An 18,884-nucleotide genomic window follows, 5' to 3' on the forward strand; every position below is an offset into this window, starting at 1 on the left:
GGGACAATGAACAAGCTGATATTTAGATGCAGAAATTGGATTTCTTTCCTTAAAAACCATTCTTAGTTGCAGAACATACCAACAGCAGGGTTCTACAGTGTGTGATTCACAGTGCAAGGGTTGCCAAGTCTAGATACCCTCCATAGAAGGGAGGGACTATTGCTTCCTCTCCTCTTACTCAAAATGGTGGTGCTTTTGTTACAGTTTCCATTTCTGCATGGGATTACCAGCTGGGCACCACTGCTAAAATGGAAACAAGAGTCTAGAGATTGATAAGTAGATGGAGCAGGTTGAACTGGCTAATGATGTGTTTCCATGGCAACAAAACAGAAATAGCATGACCTAAACAGTGGTACTGCTGCCAGTTAAATCTATATTATATTATTTGCTACCATTTACTTTTTTTTTATTAACATTACTGTCTAAATAAAATGTAAAAAAAGCATGTTTATGTGTTTTAAAATAGCGGTACAGTGCTCCATTACTATTAGGCCATCCTTTAGACAATGGAACTGGTATGGTCATGGCTCTCATTTGACCGAATACGCCCCTCTACTAGCACATGCATTCTTATTATAAGATGAAACACAATGCCTCTTAACTGTGCCCTCTCAAAGCAAATGCAGTGTTACTCTTAGTTAAGGACTTTTTCTTCAAGACCTACAGAAAAAACATATCTCACACTGTAACTCGGGCAAGCTGCAGAAACACTGGGGTTCAGTCCCCCCTAGTCATTGTTTTATAGCCCTGAGCAGGACATCACTGCCTAGTTTTCTGTAATAAGTGAAACTGACGTCCACGTCAATGCAAGTTGGTCCTGTACATACCCAGGCTAGGTCTCAATTCCATCATTTTCCAATAAGACATTAAGACTGTACTGGTAAACTACTGTCAAAGCATTGTTCACAAACCCTCCAGCGTTCTTCAGCTACAGGAGTTCATGAGTGGTCTGGGGTAGCTTGTGAGATGTTTGTGGAGGTTAGGAATACACTGCAACACCATAGGGAGTCGTTTGCGTTTCCCATTGATAGGGCAGATGCTGAGCGCAAACTGGCAACCCCACATATCGCAGACGAGCGTCTTAACCACAACGCAAAAGAGCCAGGCTCGTCTGCATTCGTGGTTTTAGAGCTTTTAACCTCATCTCATCTCACCGACGCGGGATAGAATCTGTAACGGCAATGCAACTCACAACACGGACCATTATTTACATGCTTGCAAGAACAGTGAGGGGCTTGGGAAACAGACATCAAGATAGATTGGAAGCAACTGCACTTATTAGAAAGAACAATCTATTGCTATAGAGAAATATCCCTGGTATTCACTAAAACAGATAAAACTGATAAAAAAAGTCAAGAGGGGGACTTGTCAGTAAATTAGCATTCTATCAATAATCACAATTAATACTGTACATTTAACAGATAGTTCAGTTTACCCAAATGAAAATCGTCACGAGTACTATATAATAAACCATAATCTCAAAAAAAAAAAAAAAAAAAAAGACAAAAACGGGGAATACCAAGCGTTGTGGTTCGAAAGACAAAAATTACAACTGTTTGTGGCCAATCACACAGAGGGAAATATATATATATATATATATATATATATATATATATATATATATATATATATATATATATACTGCACAGTAACTGATATTTAAAGAGCAGGAAATGCAGAAGTTTCATTTTAATGGCTTTTTCTTTCTTCCCTTCATCTTTATGATGTGGTTGGACAGTAATTCAAAACCCACAGTGCAGTGAAGCACTGCAGACGTCTTTAATAACGTTGAAGAATAAATATTATGTAACGTAGATTAAGTAGTAAGTAGTATCCCATTGATCTATTTCCACCCCACTTAATATCACGTTGGGAAATAAAAAGATAAAGATTCAAAGTTTTACATGTAAGTTGCTGCAAAGTATTGGAATGTTCCAACATGTATAGTACGAAATGACAACATGGAATACAGAACATTGCAATGTGCATGTTTGCTGAATATTGAGTTAATGAACACCGCTGTAATCAATGCAATACCTGCAGCAAAAAGTATATCAGTACCTTATTTGTGCTGTAATGCTTACTTTATTGGTGGGTATTGATTAACTGCTGATGAAGCTAACTCTGATTACTGTCAGTGTTATTACTGAATCCATTTCAAGTGACATTCAAAAAAAGCCTGTATAGAAATTGAAGTTATTGAAAAAGCCATTTGGATTTTCATGTTTGTACTTCTTGCTCCTTAGATTTGTGTTTAAAAACCCATTAGGAGCAGTAAAGGCATATTATTTTGGCTAATGTTTCACATACAATAAGACCTTCCTCAGATACTTCTAGGGTGGAGGGGGGGAGCTTCTGCTTCTATGTTTACTATTAGGAATCCTCACCCCTCTCTGGGTAACACAGTTGATGCCTCTTTGGAAGCCAATCGTCCTCGTAAAAACAGTCCAGTCCAAACGCTGACAGAAAAGCAAACGGTGCAGAAACGTTTAGATTTCTTATGTCGTTCAATAGGAGGATTGAGAACGTTTTTAAAAGGTCCCTTTTCAAGGCAGACCAATTCAAAAACCGACAATAAAAAAAAAAAAGAAAATAATAATAACAAAAATTAAAAAAAAAAAATTTAAAAAACACACGTAAAATGATACAATATACACAGTGGTCCTTAAAGGCAAGCGACATGCAGTCAATCTTTGTCCTTAATATTTCCGCAGGAGGGATGGAAGTAAGGGCTTCATCACGCCTTGTCGCATTTGCCTTTCTTCTCTTTGCGCTGGAACTTGCGCAGTCTCCGCGTCCAGACGTCCCTCCACTGGATCACCAGGCTGTTCTTGTCTGCCAGCAGCCCGGCTCGCTCCGATGGCCCCTCGGTGGCTCCCATGACCAGGAAGCGCTTGCTCATCTGGATCTTGGGGCACTTGCAGGCCAGGTCCTTCATGTGGATCCACAGGAAGTGGTCGCCTCGCTTGATTGGGTCTCCTCGGCTCTTGTAGACAGTGACCACGTTCACGGAAAACTTAGCCCAGTCTCCTACAGTCTCCATGTCGAGAACGTTCACCTGCACAGCTGAAAGGTGTGAAAGGGAGGAGGGCTCATTTACTCATCATTATCAACTAATAAATGAATCATTAAGCCTATACTTTTCTAGAAAAATGCTTCACAGTGAAATGAGAGCCTGAGCTAGTTGCCAGCCAGACAGGTACCTATTATACCTTTCAACTGCGTCAGCCCACCTGCTTTCTTTCTGTATACTGTTTAAGTGTGTCATAGGCGCTGGCAGGGTGAGATAAGTGCATGGGTTTGTATGCAAGACAGTTTTAGAAAGAAAAAATGAAAATCTATTCATTTCCACTCGCAATGCTTTACGTGGTCTTTATCAATCTGGATATCTAATTTTATCATGCTGGTTTTGATTAATGTAGAAATGTTACTATTTTAGTCCCCACATCTTGTATTTTGACTTATATCAGCTTTATATAATGGCACTTTTACTCAGGTGCTTGGGCTTTATATATACATATATATATGAAACCAAAGGATTAATTGCATTTGCTCAAAAAAACACTGGAGAACAATCACATGCTTTGAATGGAATGGAGAAAGAAGGCTGTTCACTTCCAGCACCTCTCCAAACAGACTCAAAGTTTCAAACCATGTAAAGGCAGATTGGGAGAATAATTATAAGAGCTCAGTATTGGAGCAATATGAAACCAGAACCTTAAAACAGTAAGAGGAGTGTAAGAAAGCTATTATAATAAAGCTGCATGCTCTTTATTAAAGGATCCTCACCATAATCCTTCTTGCAGTATTTCTTCATGTTGATCTTCAGGTTTCCCTTGACTGGTTTGCAATACGACTCACAATCTGCAGGTAGAAAGACCTAGTTAACCTTACTGAAACACACCACTGCTCACAATATCTTAACAGGTGCAATGATCTCAACACCTCCAGATAAGCTTTTTGCTCATTCTTCGTTATCTGGGGGAATAAAAGTGATGCAGCATAAGATTCCAGGCAGTAACCTCTATTTCATATTCCATATTTATTTTCCATGTACTGTACATACATATACATGTGTAGTCACATGCATGCAGTAACAGTACTATATTGTAAATGTAGTAAATATATGGGCGGGCTTCTTAAAACCAGGGTTTCATTGTAAATTATCCAAATAAAGTTTGAACAGCAAACTGGGTTTATTATAGTTTAAACAGAACTGAAAAGAATCTTCCACATCTACACTGTATGTCGGTATTTATTGGTTTTACAGTTTTAAAGTTTCAGAGTTATGCTATTCCTTTCCTAGCGCCCGTCTGCCTGTGTGGGTGTCTGTCTGTGTGAGTTATTAATAGTCTGATCTTCAATGGCACAGCAGCAGTGGGTAAGAACACCTGTGTTTATCTCTAAATGTACCCTTTGATTTAAGACTAACAATGACAAAGCATTTCTGCTGGTAAGAAGGCTGATAAAAGAATAAGCAGAAGTTTTGACTTTATTTCACACAGTTTACAGTATCATTAATTGTAGGTGTGTCACATGTAATTTTACAACAAATGAAAATGGTGATGAAAGGCATTACACTGTTGAAGGCAAACATTGGAATGATTTATCACTTGATTCAGTCATTTAAAACACATACATTTCAACAGGACTAGAGAGGTCTCCTAGTATCCTAGTTGTGGTGAGGGTATGGGACAGGTTACCTAGCCGTGTTATTGATACTGAATCATTTGGATCCTTTAAGACCCGACCTCATAAGAGAGCAATCAGCTACTAAGAACCGGACGAGCACGGATGCTGATAGTTCTTTTCTCCTAATAACACCCTGAAAAGGTCTGTAACTTTAATTGGCTCTCTGGTTAGGCTGGCTTGAGGTCTCTTTATGACATCAGTTCCGGTCTCCGCCTCATCACAGCCCCAGTTCTCTCTGCACCTGCCTACCTGGCCATGTGCAGGGTGTCATCTACCAGTGCCGAGAGCAGGAGGAAATACGGGCAGGCAAGGAAAGTTCAGCCACTTTCAGCTTTTCCATTGTCTTTTCTGCCTGACTGCACAACTTTTGAATTAGATTCTGGTTGCACATGTGTTTATGAAAATTAGTAAGAGAAAGGCAGGCCTGTTTAAGTAACGTCCCCGTTAGCACTGACTATTTTCAACTACATTCATGAATATTTCATACATACCTATAAAACGCTAGCGCTTTAGAAATACTGAAATAAATGAAATAAATTCAGTGACGAATGTTTTGACAAGACATGTTTGAATAGAGGTGCAATCGGCAACCAATTTCCTTTTCAGGAAAGGATTATTTTGACTGTACTTGAATCTACCAAAGATTAAATCGTCCTTGCAGTTTTTTTTTCTAGTTTATTAGTTAGTTAACAATATAATTCCATGATGTCATCCATCCATTTGGCACTACACTAAACTAAAGACACCTTGCACCCCGCCCCTTGAAGGTTTGTCAGAAGCCAACCAGCATCTTCCTCCAATCACTGACAAGCAGCCAGTAAGATGTTTTGCCTCTGAAGAATCTGCAGAGCTGAAATGACCTAGGAGGTGCACGTGTAACAAACAAGGAAATATAAGGCAACCTTCTCTTTCCTAGGTAGTACCAGGCTCCATGTTTTATAATGGAATGTTTACAATGTGTTTCTTTCACAACTGTACATTTGAGACCTCTACAGACAATGAAAGTGCAGGACAGGTAAGATTTCTGAAATAATTTTGTTTACTGCAGCCACTTTTACGGCACTGTTTTTTTAATTCTTCATGCTAGCGTGGGGGTTAGTTCCGAATATTTTTAAAAGGTAGATTGGTTTTTCATTGCGTGCAGTCACGGACATCATTACGCACAAAAAAAGAATAAAATAAGAACAGAAAAACCTATAAAAATGTCAAGGGGACTTGGCAGGGTATCAGAGAGCTACTTTTTTATTAGAGGCAACCAGGGAGTGACTGAGCCAGCTGTTTCTCACAGCTCTGCGCAGTTTTCAATAAATCTGAAAGGGGGTTTTGAATGCAGTTCAAGCAGCCATACCAGGCTGATTCTCTGGAGTCAAGACCCAGAGCAGGGCCCTAAAGACCCCCATAAAAACAACAGAGAGAGAGAGACCAATTCCCTTCCCAATCAAGGGGCTGCTTGTACTATGGACTTCTCTTCAGGAATTGAGGCCTATCTGGGGGCTAGGTGGCTCAGACAGGAGGCTTAATCTGCCAACCTCCCATGCCTCTAGAGGTCTGGGTTGGGGCAAAATAGAGATGTGGCAGTCCAGCCCAGATATACGTGTAATGCACACCACAAAACAAACACCATCTCACAATTCAGCAGATAACACGTGAGATACTTCAAGCACAACAGAACCTGAGCACACAGTTGGAAATGAAGTAGGCTTTAGGACAGAGGACAGGAGACACAGAGAGCAGTGAGAGGACGGAACGGGTTCCCCAGCCATGTGGTTGTTACTTGTTTGGGTTGCTTAAGACCCGATTTGACAAAGTTTTAGGATCAATCAGTTACTAAGAACCGGATGAGCACTAATGGTGTCTTTGGTAAATTTTCTTCTTATGTTCTTACAACTCTTCTCACGCTCTTATATTGATAGGGTTACCTACACAATCTCATATAAATGTACTACAGTATTTTATAGTAGTTGCCAAGACACCATGGGATATATTGTCTTTCATTGACTTTTTTTTCAAGGAGAAAAACAGTTCTCAGTTTTCTAACATCAATGTGGAATTTCCTCCTTTTAATTGGTTAGAACAGGTCACAGCGGGTGTAGATGTGTGAATGTGATTGTGCGCCACCAATCTTGTTCCCCTTGCCGAACACAACACATTCAGATCATACCTCAGAGCACAAGGTTCCTAGCTGGAATGCCAGAGGTAGACTGGAAGAGATTAAATGTGATTTGCCCAAGCCACTGATCTAAGACCAAACAGTAACCGGAGACCCTGAAACAATTGCTTCTGTTTTCAGAGGCCAGTCTGAGTTTAAAGCTCTTTTCATTGGGCCTTCCAGGTGACTGATTTGTGGTAAGTGCTGCTTCATAGGGAAATACACACCGGCCATCCTCCAGCAATATGACTATAAGATACTGTCACCCCTCAGAGGTACAGCAGACATCAGGTCAGCCTTTCCTGTCTTTTACCTCTTTGATTTTGAAAATGAATACACACTTATATTGGTGGTTTACAATTATTATTATTATTATTATTATTATTATTATTAGTAGTAGTATTGTTGTTATTATTTTGGGGTTATGAATGTAGACTTGGCCTTTTATTGCCTTTAAATTAATTCATACAATCATTTTTGTAGCAGTAATATTTTTTAGTACAATTTGTTTTTTAAAGCAGAGCTGTATTATTTTTTGTTTATATGGAATAGAATAAGATTGCATGAGGAAAAAAAAAACAGGTTTACAAATCTTGTTCTCCACCATTCATTTCACCTGTACATGGTGTGCCAGTTTGGCTAGACTGTGCCAATGGAACAGGGGTGTGGAGAGGAATGGAGGAAATGGCTGGGTTAGGTAGGTGTCCCAAACAGATAGACTGCCAAGTTCTAATTATATCCCATGGTTAAAGCCCGGGATCGGCTGAGCTGGGATTGAAGCCATCACGGTGTATCTTCCCACAGGGCACCAACCTGGACAAGGTTCAGATCCCACTGCTGGGAATTCAGGCCGGTATACTGAGGGTGCTGGAGCGACCTGACTGAAACACATAACACCCATTGCACTGAGCAAAGCAGTGTTTTTCTGCTGAGAGATTTCTTCACTACTCTGAGTTCAATGACTGTTTTGATGTTGAAAAAGATTTCTAGTCAAAACTTTTTAGTATTTACAAATTTAGCAGTGTTGATAGTTTGGAAGGTTTACTGCAATAAATACTACATTGTTCTTTCATTTTGAGTGGCAATAGAATATTCAAACAATAGTGTTAATTTGATTTAGTTAACATTCACTGCTTTCACAGCCCTAATAATAAGAACTTCACCTTTATCAGTTTGGTAGCTAAAGATGCAACTATAGTAAGTTTTGTATGTTTCTTCCTGTTTTTAGTTGTTGGTTACCTTGAAATGAAAGGCCAATAATAAATGTGAGCAAATAATGAGAGTTTAATGCAACTTGTATTGATGTTTTTTTTTTAAATAAATCCAAAACTTGTGAGCTCAACTGTATATCCCCCTTCGGTCACAATTCTTTTTAAGTTTAATTTTAAAACAGTTTGAGTGAACGCTATGGAATCCGAGAAGGTACTTTGCCATAACTTTTGGAAAAAAAACAAACAACATATATGCTTTATAAAATAGATAGGAATCTTGATGTGGTACAATCATGCACACAGTGACTGAAGGGGGATACAGAAACCAGCGTGAATGACTTCTCTTACCTGCAGGCTCCTCTGTACTGCTGACCACAGCTTCAGTGCTACTGACCACTGGGATCTCTGAAGAGAGAAGATGAAAGAACATCAGCACAGAATGAAAACAACCCCGAGCAACACAATTACCAGCAGCCACTGCCTTCCTCTTTAGTGGCTATGGAAATTACAAGATTGTTGTAAAGTATGGAATAGAAGGGAGTACTACTTTCATACAACAGCTTAAAGAATGTTTTTTTGTACAATTTAAAGATTATTAAGGGAACTGTCTGAATAACGTAGGTGTCACGAGATAGTTAGATCTGGGACGCTGTAGCGTCCCCTGCTGTTTGTGTGTGGTCGGTGCGCTGGCGAGAGCCAGACTCTCAGAGTTGGGGATTTCCACAGCAGCTCAGTGACGCCCTTCATACAGACAGCTGACAGCTTGTTCTGTATGTCTTGGGGAAACGGCACACTTAATGCACCACACATTCTTCCTATTAATTATGGGATTAAGTGTAATTTCCCAACTATCCTTAGTGGATGTATAGTTAACTCAAAGGGAAATGTCAGCATGCTTTAAGCGTTTGGGTAAAAATAACAGAAATACGCACGTTAATGGGATACATTTTCCAAACTTCTGACCTGTTTAAGTCCTATTATGTGTGTGCTGTGTGCTTCTCTATAGCGGTCGCTGCTTATTTGCCATGACTACTCTGAAAAGACACCTCAGGACAGGTTTTCTGAAGAGGGGGAAGCATAATAGTGTCGCACAGGATTCCTTTCATTTATCTTTGGGCTTCAGTATACAGCACAAAGCTAATATCCTTCCCCACTTCAGAAAATCAGCCTCTTTTCAGAAGTACAGAACACTCCTGATAGAAATACTGTGTTCCCAGTGGATGTAAGAAATACTTACTAAATTGAGAAAGACTTTTGTCAGTTTCTCTACAGATTTTTTAACATCCATTTTATATGTTAATGGGGAACACATTGATGGTTACACTGGTGTACCAAATGTACTTGGTGCTTGGAAGTTAGCCATGATTCTGAGAGCTGCATTGATGCAATAGAGGTGGTTAAACAGAAGTTACCAATTCATATAACAGGCTACACTGTCATGAACTGTAACCATAAATACACCCTGTGTTAATTGTGTTTTTAAGGTATTGTTTCATTACCTACATTGTGGTTCGAGAAACTCAATTTTAATGTTTTATTTTATTGCTTAAAACCAATTTCTGGTGACCACTGGAATGGAACGAATGGAATACTTTAGTTATATATTTGCCTGCTGAAACAGTGATTTGAGTAAAGATCTTTCTTTCAGTTAGAACCACAGCTCTAAACCGATAGATCCTCAAGTCTGACAACCATTCAATTAATTTTTAGCTAGTAAATGCTTTAGAGTCATTGGACACCGCACAGCTAACCCTGATGACATTTATCTCAAAACAGCAGTCTGGAAAACTTTCAGTTACGTTAAAACGTGTAGACTCCCTGTGCAGTCTTCATTTTATTTATTATTGCTTTATCTTGTTATTATTTTATTCCACTGACATTAACAGCAGGTCATAGCTCGCTTGGGGAATTATGTAAACCAGAAACAAAACAAAACAACCCCAACAAGCTTTAGTGATACTGCCAAGGCTCTTCACCGAAGCATCACGGCTTGTAGCTTGTTGTTGTGTGTGCTAGGCCTCTTTGTTTACCCTGTGGGTACGGGGGGGGGGGGGGGGGGGCACCGATCAAACACCACAGAACAATAAACACCAGCGTCTTGTGGTTACGTCTCTGTGTTTTTAATGCCGTTTTTTTTTTTTTTTTTAACTGCCTTCTTGTTGCAGTTCCTTTAACTCCTGTTCTAGGAATTGTGAAGGCCATCGCTGGAGGTTCAAACAAGCAAATCTGTATGGCTAGGCAAGGCTAGCTTTTCATGCCTTTCAGTTCTGAAGGCTTGCGATTTTAACACAGTCTTAGTGTGAGAATATGAGGGATTTGTTGCGCAATTTGGGTTTTCAAACTGTGCAAATCTCTTATATGCATACCTTATAAAACCACCCTATGCGTGCCTTATAAAAGTTTACCACTGTAAAGCTGCACAGTAATTTTGCAGTTTCCTCAGCATTTCCCCATGGCTATATAATGCCTTTACCAGTAATTCTGCATCACACTGCAGTTACTGACGCACAGAACAATCTGTTCCCAGCTACTGGAGTTGTGCTTGTTCGTCAGCTGAACCGTAATGTTTTCTCTTGTTGTGCTTCTCTATCTGTTTCGTACTAAGTGAAGCCACGCAGCACTGCATTGTACAATAGACTCTGACAACAGATTCTTCTGCGAAGCTGGTTCTCATTTATTTGGTGGCGTTACACTTCAGAGATCCCACAAGCTAACGCTAGGGAGTATTTTTTCCACATAGTGTATGCAGGGGGGTGGGTTGGACAAAAAAATTGGAAACACCTGCCATCTTTAGCACACACTAACTTGAGACAGATTGTTTCGCAAAGGGCATCTCTGACAGGGCAATACATGAAAGCTAAAAAGCTGTCTGTTTTTTTGTCACAATGGGCAAATGACCTAAATCATAAGGAAATCTACGAGTGAAAGGTGGCCATTCAGCCCATCAATGCTCCTGCTGTTCTTTGTCCAGTCTGATCCTAAAGGATGCCAATGATTCAGCATCAACAGAATGGCTAGGTAACACATTGCATAACCTCTCTGTCTAAGTTTGTCTTCACTTAATTTCTAACTTTGTCCTCTGGCCTAGTTTCCCTGCCCATTGGATAGGGTTAATTTAGATCTTGAAGACTTCAGTGAATTCCGCCACCTAATACTTCATTCTAGGCTAAATAAATTCAGTTACTTCAGGCTATCTTCTTAACTCATTCCTTTAAACCCTAGAAGTAGTCTGGTTGCTGATTTGCGGACTCTCTCTAAGGCCACGTCCTTTTGGTAATGTGGTGACAGAATTCTAAGTGCGGTCCCACCAGTGCGCTATACAGTCAACCTCATCATGACCTCCTATGATTACAGCACAGTACAGTACAGTACACATTCACTTTTATTGCTTTTTCATGCTATGACTCAAGTTTCCGAGCAGCGAGTTTGCAGGATCAGGTTACCAACACCTTTCCCTGCTTTGCTGTGAGGAATCCTACTCAGCAATCCCCTCACGTCTCTCGGCGTAATACCAGCACAGTGCATTATGTCATTTTGCGCTGGCTGATTACATGTAAATGTGTTTGCTTGGGTAGCAGCTTTTCAGACAGTGATGAAAGCAGCAAAGACATAAATCACAGTTGATAGGAGTGAAACAGGCATATCGTTGTGTCTGATGCTTCAGTAATTATAGAAACCTTTCTCTGTTGCTAAGGTGTTTAAAGCACAATTGCAGCTGACAAAATAATTCCTTAAGTCTTACCTGTTGCGCATTTTCATGACAGAGGACACAAATGTGTATTTCTAAAAGGCACACATTTCAACAAACACATGCATTTTCATTTCAAAATGTGTATCTTGTACTACACTAGGATAAAGAAATGGCTGTTTGCACCTCTTTATAGCTTTTTCCCTTTTGTTAACCAGCCAGCTGCTATTGATTGACACGCTTTCTGCCAGACCCTGAAAGGACCAAGGAAGTGCCAGTGTAACAGATTTCCTGAGACTAATGAATGGAAACTAAGAACTTTCTGTAACCTAATGTAGCACCGTTTAAAAAATGAAAATACAAACCTATGAATCTTAAGCAAGTTCAAAACAGGTGTGCTTAACGGAATTACTTTGTTAGCTGCAATCATTTGAAATTGTTCTGGATACGTTACCATTCCTCAGATCACCTTGGAAACCTGCAGCAATGAAAAGAAACAATACACTGAGTTCTGACTTTTGAGTCCGTATTCCCTGTTAAACATCAGAGATGTGTCTGAGCCTGAGAGATTTGCTGTCAGACTGACACTGCCTTGCGACAGGAACAGGCAGCTGTTATACATAACATGGTTGAACTTCCCTTGTGATCTGAGGATCCAGATTGGAACCCAGGCCTCTTTCGAGAAGAAAAGCAAGTGAACTACACAGATTTACAGATGTTCTCTTGTTTTATTAAAGACATGTGTTAATTGACCTGTGCTGGAGGTATTGGACAGTGTGGTGAGAGCAGGTACTTACTGATGCAGGGTGCCACTGGCGAGCGACTTTGCTGGTATCCCTTGGCACAGCGGTTGCAGGTGATGCCTGTCACACCATCCTTGCAGGGGCACTGGCCCGTTGTCTGATTGCATGTCTTTCCAGCGGCACCCACCGGGTGGCAGTCACAAGCTGCAAGAGAAACGGAGACAATTAGACTATCTCAGAGTTGCTTCAAACACTCCATTCTCAGCTCTCCAGCGCTGTCATTACCCCGCACCTTACTAATAAGTGCCAGTCTAAACACTCCATTATTATCTCTTCAAAAGCGCTGACCATTATTGTTTCATGGTCACTCATGGCAAAACAATGGTTTTGATGTACCACCATTTTCTAAAACCTTATAGTCAGAACATGATTACATTAGGGTGCCATATACTAAGCATGTAAAATGTAATTTGAAGCTACCTTGAATTAGACAGACAATTTAAACATTGTGCGCACACACACACACACACACACACACACACACACACACACACACACACACACACACACACACACACACACACACACACACACACACACACACACACACACACACACACACACACACACACACACACACACACACACAGCACTGGGCTGTAATGTCCTGTCAGCAGCCAAAGAGCTGCCAGAACAGTCACACTAATAACCCAGAGCTGAGAGCTTGAAGGATTCTAATTATGCTAGTAGCTGGCAAGCAGCATTGTTTATGAATAAAACAAATAGCTTGTAAGGCTTTCCATAAATGGTGCTAGCACTGCGCTTGGGTATTTGATTGCTTCCAAATTGACAAATTGCTTGCTAGCCTGCCTGCCTTTAGTCAGTGATACTCAAGTGCGAGACTAGATTAAATGTATGAACATCAATTACATTACCCCTAAAACCTGAATTTCTGAGGTGAGGTGGGTTTAGAAATGATCACTAGGTATGTGTAATGTATGCCCTGTCTAGAACTGTGGCAGACAATTTGAGTATTAAGAACAAGAAGGATTTTAAACATAGTGAAAAGGTAACAGGACAAAAATAAGAGCTTTGTCTATGGTAAAACCTGAGTTCACCTGGCCAATAGTTCATGGTTGAACCATCAACAAAAATAAAATAGTGCCACATAGTGACAACATGATAACCCTTGATGTGGGCACTGCAATCTCAGCCTCTCTCTGGAGCTGAGCCTCCCTGCTGGGAGCAGCTAATTGAAGTGCCCAGGTGCTGAGAAAGCCCATCTGGGAATGCCTGGTATGTCCCCACCCACCCTTCACACTTGCAGATGCGCTAACAAATTGCAGCTGATTTGGCTCTTAAACCTGCTGTTTGAAGTGGTCAGGTCGTTCAGCAACAGCAGGCAGAGCTGTTTTAAACTGCTCACGGATATATTGCAAAGCTCGCTGCCCTTCCAGTTATACTAACCCACTCTTCCCCTCTTGACCTCATAGATTGACTTCTTCTTTGTAGAAAATAAGAACATTGACGAATCAGAGCAGTCCATTCAGCCCGTTGATGCTCTGTTCCTAGTTGGTCTCCAATGATTCAGCATCAGCCTTATGGCTTGACATACTACACCATCACCACACTCTGGGTAAAGAAATGTCTTCTACCCTCAGTTCTAAGTCTGACTACTTAATTTTCAACATCTAGTTCAACAAGATATATCATAATACTGCAGGTTCATTAAATTACAACTCATTGTAAAGCTGCTTTCGTGGGCACCACTGTACACAGTGTAGGGGGTGGTCGCCTACTAAAAAACTAATGAAACTCCTCCACATTGTGTCATCTGAAATCAGTGTAGCCACTTTAGAAAGTAAAATTGACCAGGCATTTGACAAGCCTATAAATATTTTGGCTAGAGGGTGCGACTCCTCAGTGTTAAGTCTCTTTTCCACTAAACCAATCAACTTATAAAATAAACACATTTTATTTTTATTTGTCTTTTCTATCAAGGACCAGCATCACACCCTGGTTCCATAGGCCCACACAAGATTTGTTTATCGAAAGACCAACTCCAAAATGTTTTTTTTTTTTTTTTTTTTTTTTTTTTCAAAGCTGCTTCAGAAAGCTTGATTTGTTTTAAGTGTAAGGAAGGGATCCAGTGGCAAAATCATGATTGCAAGATTGAACCTGGTTAGCACATGGATGGGAGACTTCCATTAACAATATAGACGTAACCAACAAAAGAGTATTTATACTATGGTCAAAACAGTCAAACAGGTTTAATATCACTCCTGTCACCATCCACTTATCCTCATCAACTCATCATGATGTATATATGATTTTCTAAGTAATTAAGTAATTTCCTAAACTCTGCAGTTAGTACTTAAAACAGACTTGCTAAAATGTGTTGCTTGAGAAACACAAAAAGCTGATTTTCCCATAATTTGAAATGTAGAAATGACTTAGTACTTCAGGCAGTGTGAATGAATATAATAGTTTGTCAGAACCTAACCTATTAAAACCAGTCACACTGTATTGGTCTTACTTTTATTTCGTACGATTGAGATCGAATCGCTTTTTCTTTTGATTTTTCTAACACCTATTTAAAAGGCCTCTCCTCTACTATAGAGATTTTTAAAGATTTTGTGTTTCATCAAAACTACAGCCATACCTAAAAAAAATGTTATATAGTTGTGAACCCCTTGAGGTCGTCATGATTCATAACTTTAAAAACATTCACACGCAAACACATGCAAAAGCTACGAGCGAAGGTTTTTTGTTCATCCTCTCACTCTGACCTCCTGAGTTGAGGAATTTCCATTGTCTACTCTCTATCTCACAAAGATAACCAATGCTTTGCAATCACCTTTCCTGGCATGAACAACCTCACCCCTTTTATTTAGATACTTTTTTAAATTTTGTTTAAACTTTTCTGATATGTTATTATTTCCTGTTCTTTAGGTCACATGGTCTGATTACAGTGTGAAATGAACCTATAGCATAGAACCAATTTGTGCATAAAGAGTTCCAAGGAGGGGGTCATTTAATTACTGGTCATCAGAAAACTACTTGACTTCAGTCCCCCCTCTACTGTGGGAGAGGACAGTGGTATAGCTTAACTGTAAACAAGCAACAAGTGAAAAGCAGACAGAGAAGAAAAGAGAGACTGCATGAGAAAGAAAGATCTACTAACTATGGTAGTGTTACCATATGACTTACTGGGACCATTCTGGCTTTCAACTCTCATCACAATGCATTCTGATAGGTACGTTTTACCTGTCTCAGGTACCTTTCACAGCACTTGGCAGAATGCATAAGGATACAAGTTTAAAAGCATGAACTGTCCCAAACTGTGCCAGTGAAGATACTGTGACCCTAACCTAGGAAGAAAATCTTAGTTAATGGGAGTGAAGATTTAAGATAATGGTGATTATTGGGATCAATTTAAGCCGATAATTGGTAATGCAATTTTCATCCAAATCTGCTACATTGTACGCAATATAAAATCACAAAGAACCAAAAGATCAAGAACACAAGAAAAAGACAGAGGGGGGTGATGAGGTTTCTACTGCTATTAAGAGGTAAGAAAACAAGATAATGGATTTAAAAATCTTGGACCATCTGGGGTTTATTGGGAAGGTACGATGCAAAGCCTTGGTTTGAAATTACATTGTGGAAGCAGTCTGTGTGCATTAGACATGGGCAATTATCCACAAGGAAATAAGCTGTGACCACTTGAAAGCTTCCTGTACATAATATTATACAACGCTCAAGGTCGTTCCAGCCCAGACATGCATACATTAAAGTACATTGCAGTTATAGCTAAACTTGTAATTATAGCTGTGCAGTTATACTGCAGCCCCAAATGAAAACTGAATCACAATCTAAGGAACTGACCAAAATCTGCCAACTGTGCCAACTGTATGTTTCTTCATAAGTGCCTCCACTATACCCCTCTCTCTGTTTGGTAAATAAATACATTTTTTAAAGAAAGAAATGCAAATATTTCTTTCTGGAGTTTATACTGCTAACTCAATTCCCACTGTTTGTGTCTCTGAGATCTCTAGACCTACTCCCTTGTTTATATATATATATATATATATATATATATATATATATATATATATATATATATATGTTACACAGTGTTTAAGCCAGTTTACATGTGTTTTCTTTTAAAAAGAAGTTCAGTGCCCGATATGCTCTAAAGTCGCTGAGAGAATGAAGAATAGATTATATTAAAGCAGACCCTGCAATACCACAGGACACAGCCAGGCCACATTTTAATGGCCTGTCTACCTGATCTGAGGTTCTCCTGGTGTACCCTGGGCCCCTTGATTACTCTGGGATTCTAAAGCTAAGTGACTTCTTGGTTTTTTTGCCGTTCAAATAGTTTGATCCCTTTGTCTGGCTGAGCCCTACCTTTACAAGCCTTCCTGTGAGTAATGGCTTTGGTAAGGTCTCGGTAGAAGCCTTCCTTGCAGTAGTGGCAGTGGCGCCCCGCTGTATTGTGCCGGCAGTTGAGACAGACCCCCCCGCTCTTGCGGCCGGACAGCTTGTACAGCTCCATGTTGAATCTGCAGCGACGTGCATGCAGGTTGCAGTTACAGGCTGTGGGAGAGAGATGAGACAGGGTTAGCTTTGTCAGGTGTAATAGACAGTGTCGTGGATTCTGACCCCTTCAGGTGAAAGGAGGTTTTACAAGCTCTGTAACCAAACCTAGGAGCCTGGCTGTTTTGTACAGTGGTTAAAAGGCATGCCTTTTATCCTGTTACCCTGAACCCAGGCCTCCAAAACACACAGATGTTATTAAGTTTACACAAAGGTTTTGTGCCTATGTAACTGGTTTTTAATCTCATACCTGTTTAATATCCTATTACATGTGTCTGTATGATTCTGAATAGTTTGTTTTTCCTGCTTAGAGCATTATTTGCCATAGTCTTACTTACTATTAAAGCAACAAAAGTGTTGAAGACTGACTGTGGGAGCTGGGGAAGCATATCTGTGCTACACAGGCTTCACTGCACAATGCCCCACCTATGTGCTTCAGTGCACAAGCCACCACCACTTTTAGCAATTCAACTATAAATAAAGTGTCTTGCGACTGCCTCCTTGCCCTTTGCTAGCAGGGGAGATGCACAGATGTCAAGCTCAAAGGACAACTGACTCCAGAAACGCAAACCCTACATTCCCTCCTAATTTTTCTAAGCCGGCCAATTGGTATCGCTTAGCAACAGCCCTCTCATTCTGAGCTAGGCCTGCCTCAGGCCTCTCTGTGTTCCAGCCATCCTGTGAGTCTGCCTCCCAGATGTTGCCACCAACCTCCAAACAAACAAAAAAAAAAACACTTGCTTATCTCTGTATAAAACTGGAGGTGAACTTGAAGAGGTTCTAGCTAAGGAAACATCCGTAAATATCGTGTATGCCCATTCACTATGAAGGTCCCATGGGCAGTTGTAATAGACCCATGTCTTTTGGGAGTTCCTGTAGAGGAAATAAATGGTACCAATTTAGAATGTTTCCTTCGGGAAAACAAAAAATAATGTGCTCAGCAATCTAAAAAATGAAGCACTCGGAATTGTTTTACACAAGGGAGCATTGAAGGGGGCAAAAGGTGTCTGACTATTTGTTGGTGCTCTAATAGTTATGTAAAAGTTATTTCAAATAAAAAAAATAATAAATGTAACATAACGTGCGTGTATCTCATCTTAGGAAATGTGAAGCCTAGGAAGTGGTGGGTATATGCATAGGAGGTAAAATATGTACTGTGAGTTCCATTTAAACCTATTTAGTGCTACCAAAATATTTAGGGAACATGGACATGAGGGTTGTAAGCATCTGACTTGGAATGCAGTGAACACATTTTATGCAGTGTATATAACTTTGAGTGCTAATATAGTCCAGCTTCAAAAATGCTCCCTCAGAAGTTTGTGTGTGTGTGTGTGTGTGTGTGTGTATATATATATATATATATATCCTTAGGCAACATGCTTGATGTAGGCAGGCACTTAAAGACACATTGCTAGATACAAGATACAGTTTTGTAGTAATATGTAACTCTCTACAAACTCTCTTGTCAAGCACAGTAGGGTACAAGGCTATGAACAGCACAGGTCTTGAATGTGTGTATTTGAAACACATTATATGTAATAGTAAACGTGTTCATGTTAAATCTACGCTAGGTTGAAGAAAGTTCTCAGGTTCTTTGCTTTTCTCTCAGGAAGTCTGTTACAGTTTAATTTTTTGTTACTTCTAAATTACACAAAGCTTAGTATTATTAAAACTGAAAAAGACAAAATGTGAATTTATTTTTACCTAAAACTGCATTTCTGAGATCGATATAACAACGAAAAGCAAATGAAGACCCTTCATTAAAGAACTGCCCTCGATGCTGGATGTTATTTTTACAT

At 39.8% G+C, this 18,884-nt stretch overlaps 1 protein-coding gene across 3 annotated transcripts in view; it reads right to left on the bottom strand.

Annotated features, from left to right (window-relative positions):
- Positions 1-1,639: 1,639 nt before the first annotated feature.
- The window catches only part of LOC121301005 (netrin-3-like), a 41,398-nt gene continuing 24,153 nt past the window's right edge, over positions 1,640-18,884 (bottom strand). For 2 of the 3 annotated variants that reach the window (XM_041230067.1, XM_041230066.1), the window contains exons 3-8: positions 16,897-17,085; positions 12,538-12,687; positions 12,195-12,218; positions 8,401-8,457; positions 3,790-3,864; positions 1,640-3,066 (exon numbers count right to left, since the gene is read on the bottom strand). In XM_041230067.1, coding sequence (XP_041086001.1) covers positions 2,738-3,066; positions 3,790-3,864; positions 8,401-8,457; positions 12,195-12,218; positions 12,538-12,687; positions 16,897-17,085 — 824 coding nt within the window. In that variant the 3' untranslated portion in view covers positions 1,640-2,737. The remainder of the gene's footprint in view (positions 3,067-3,789; positions 3,865-8,400; positions 8,458-12,194; positions 12,219-12,537; positions 12,688-16,896; positions 17,086-18,884) is intronic. The other variant, XM_041230068.1, reaches the window with a different exon arrangement.

The sequence above is a fragment of the Polyodon spathula genome, chromosome 26 (genome assembly GCF_017654505.1).
Source record: "Polyodon spathula isolate WHYD16114869_AA chromosome 26, ASM1765450v1, whole genome shotgun sequence".
In the NCBI taxonomy this organism is placed as follows: domain Eukaryota; kingdom Metazoa; phylum Chordata; class Actinopteri; order Acipenseriformes; family Polyodontidae; genus Polyodon; species Polyodon spathula.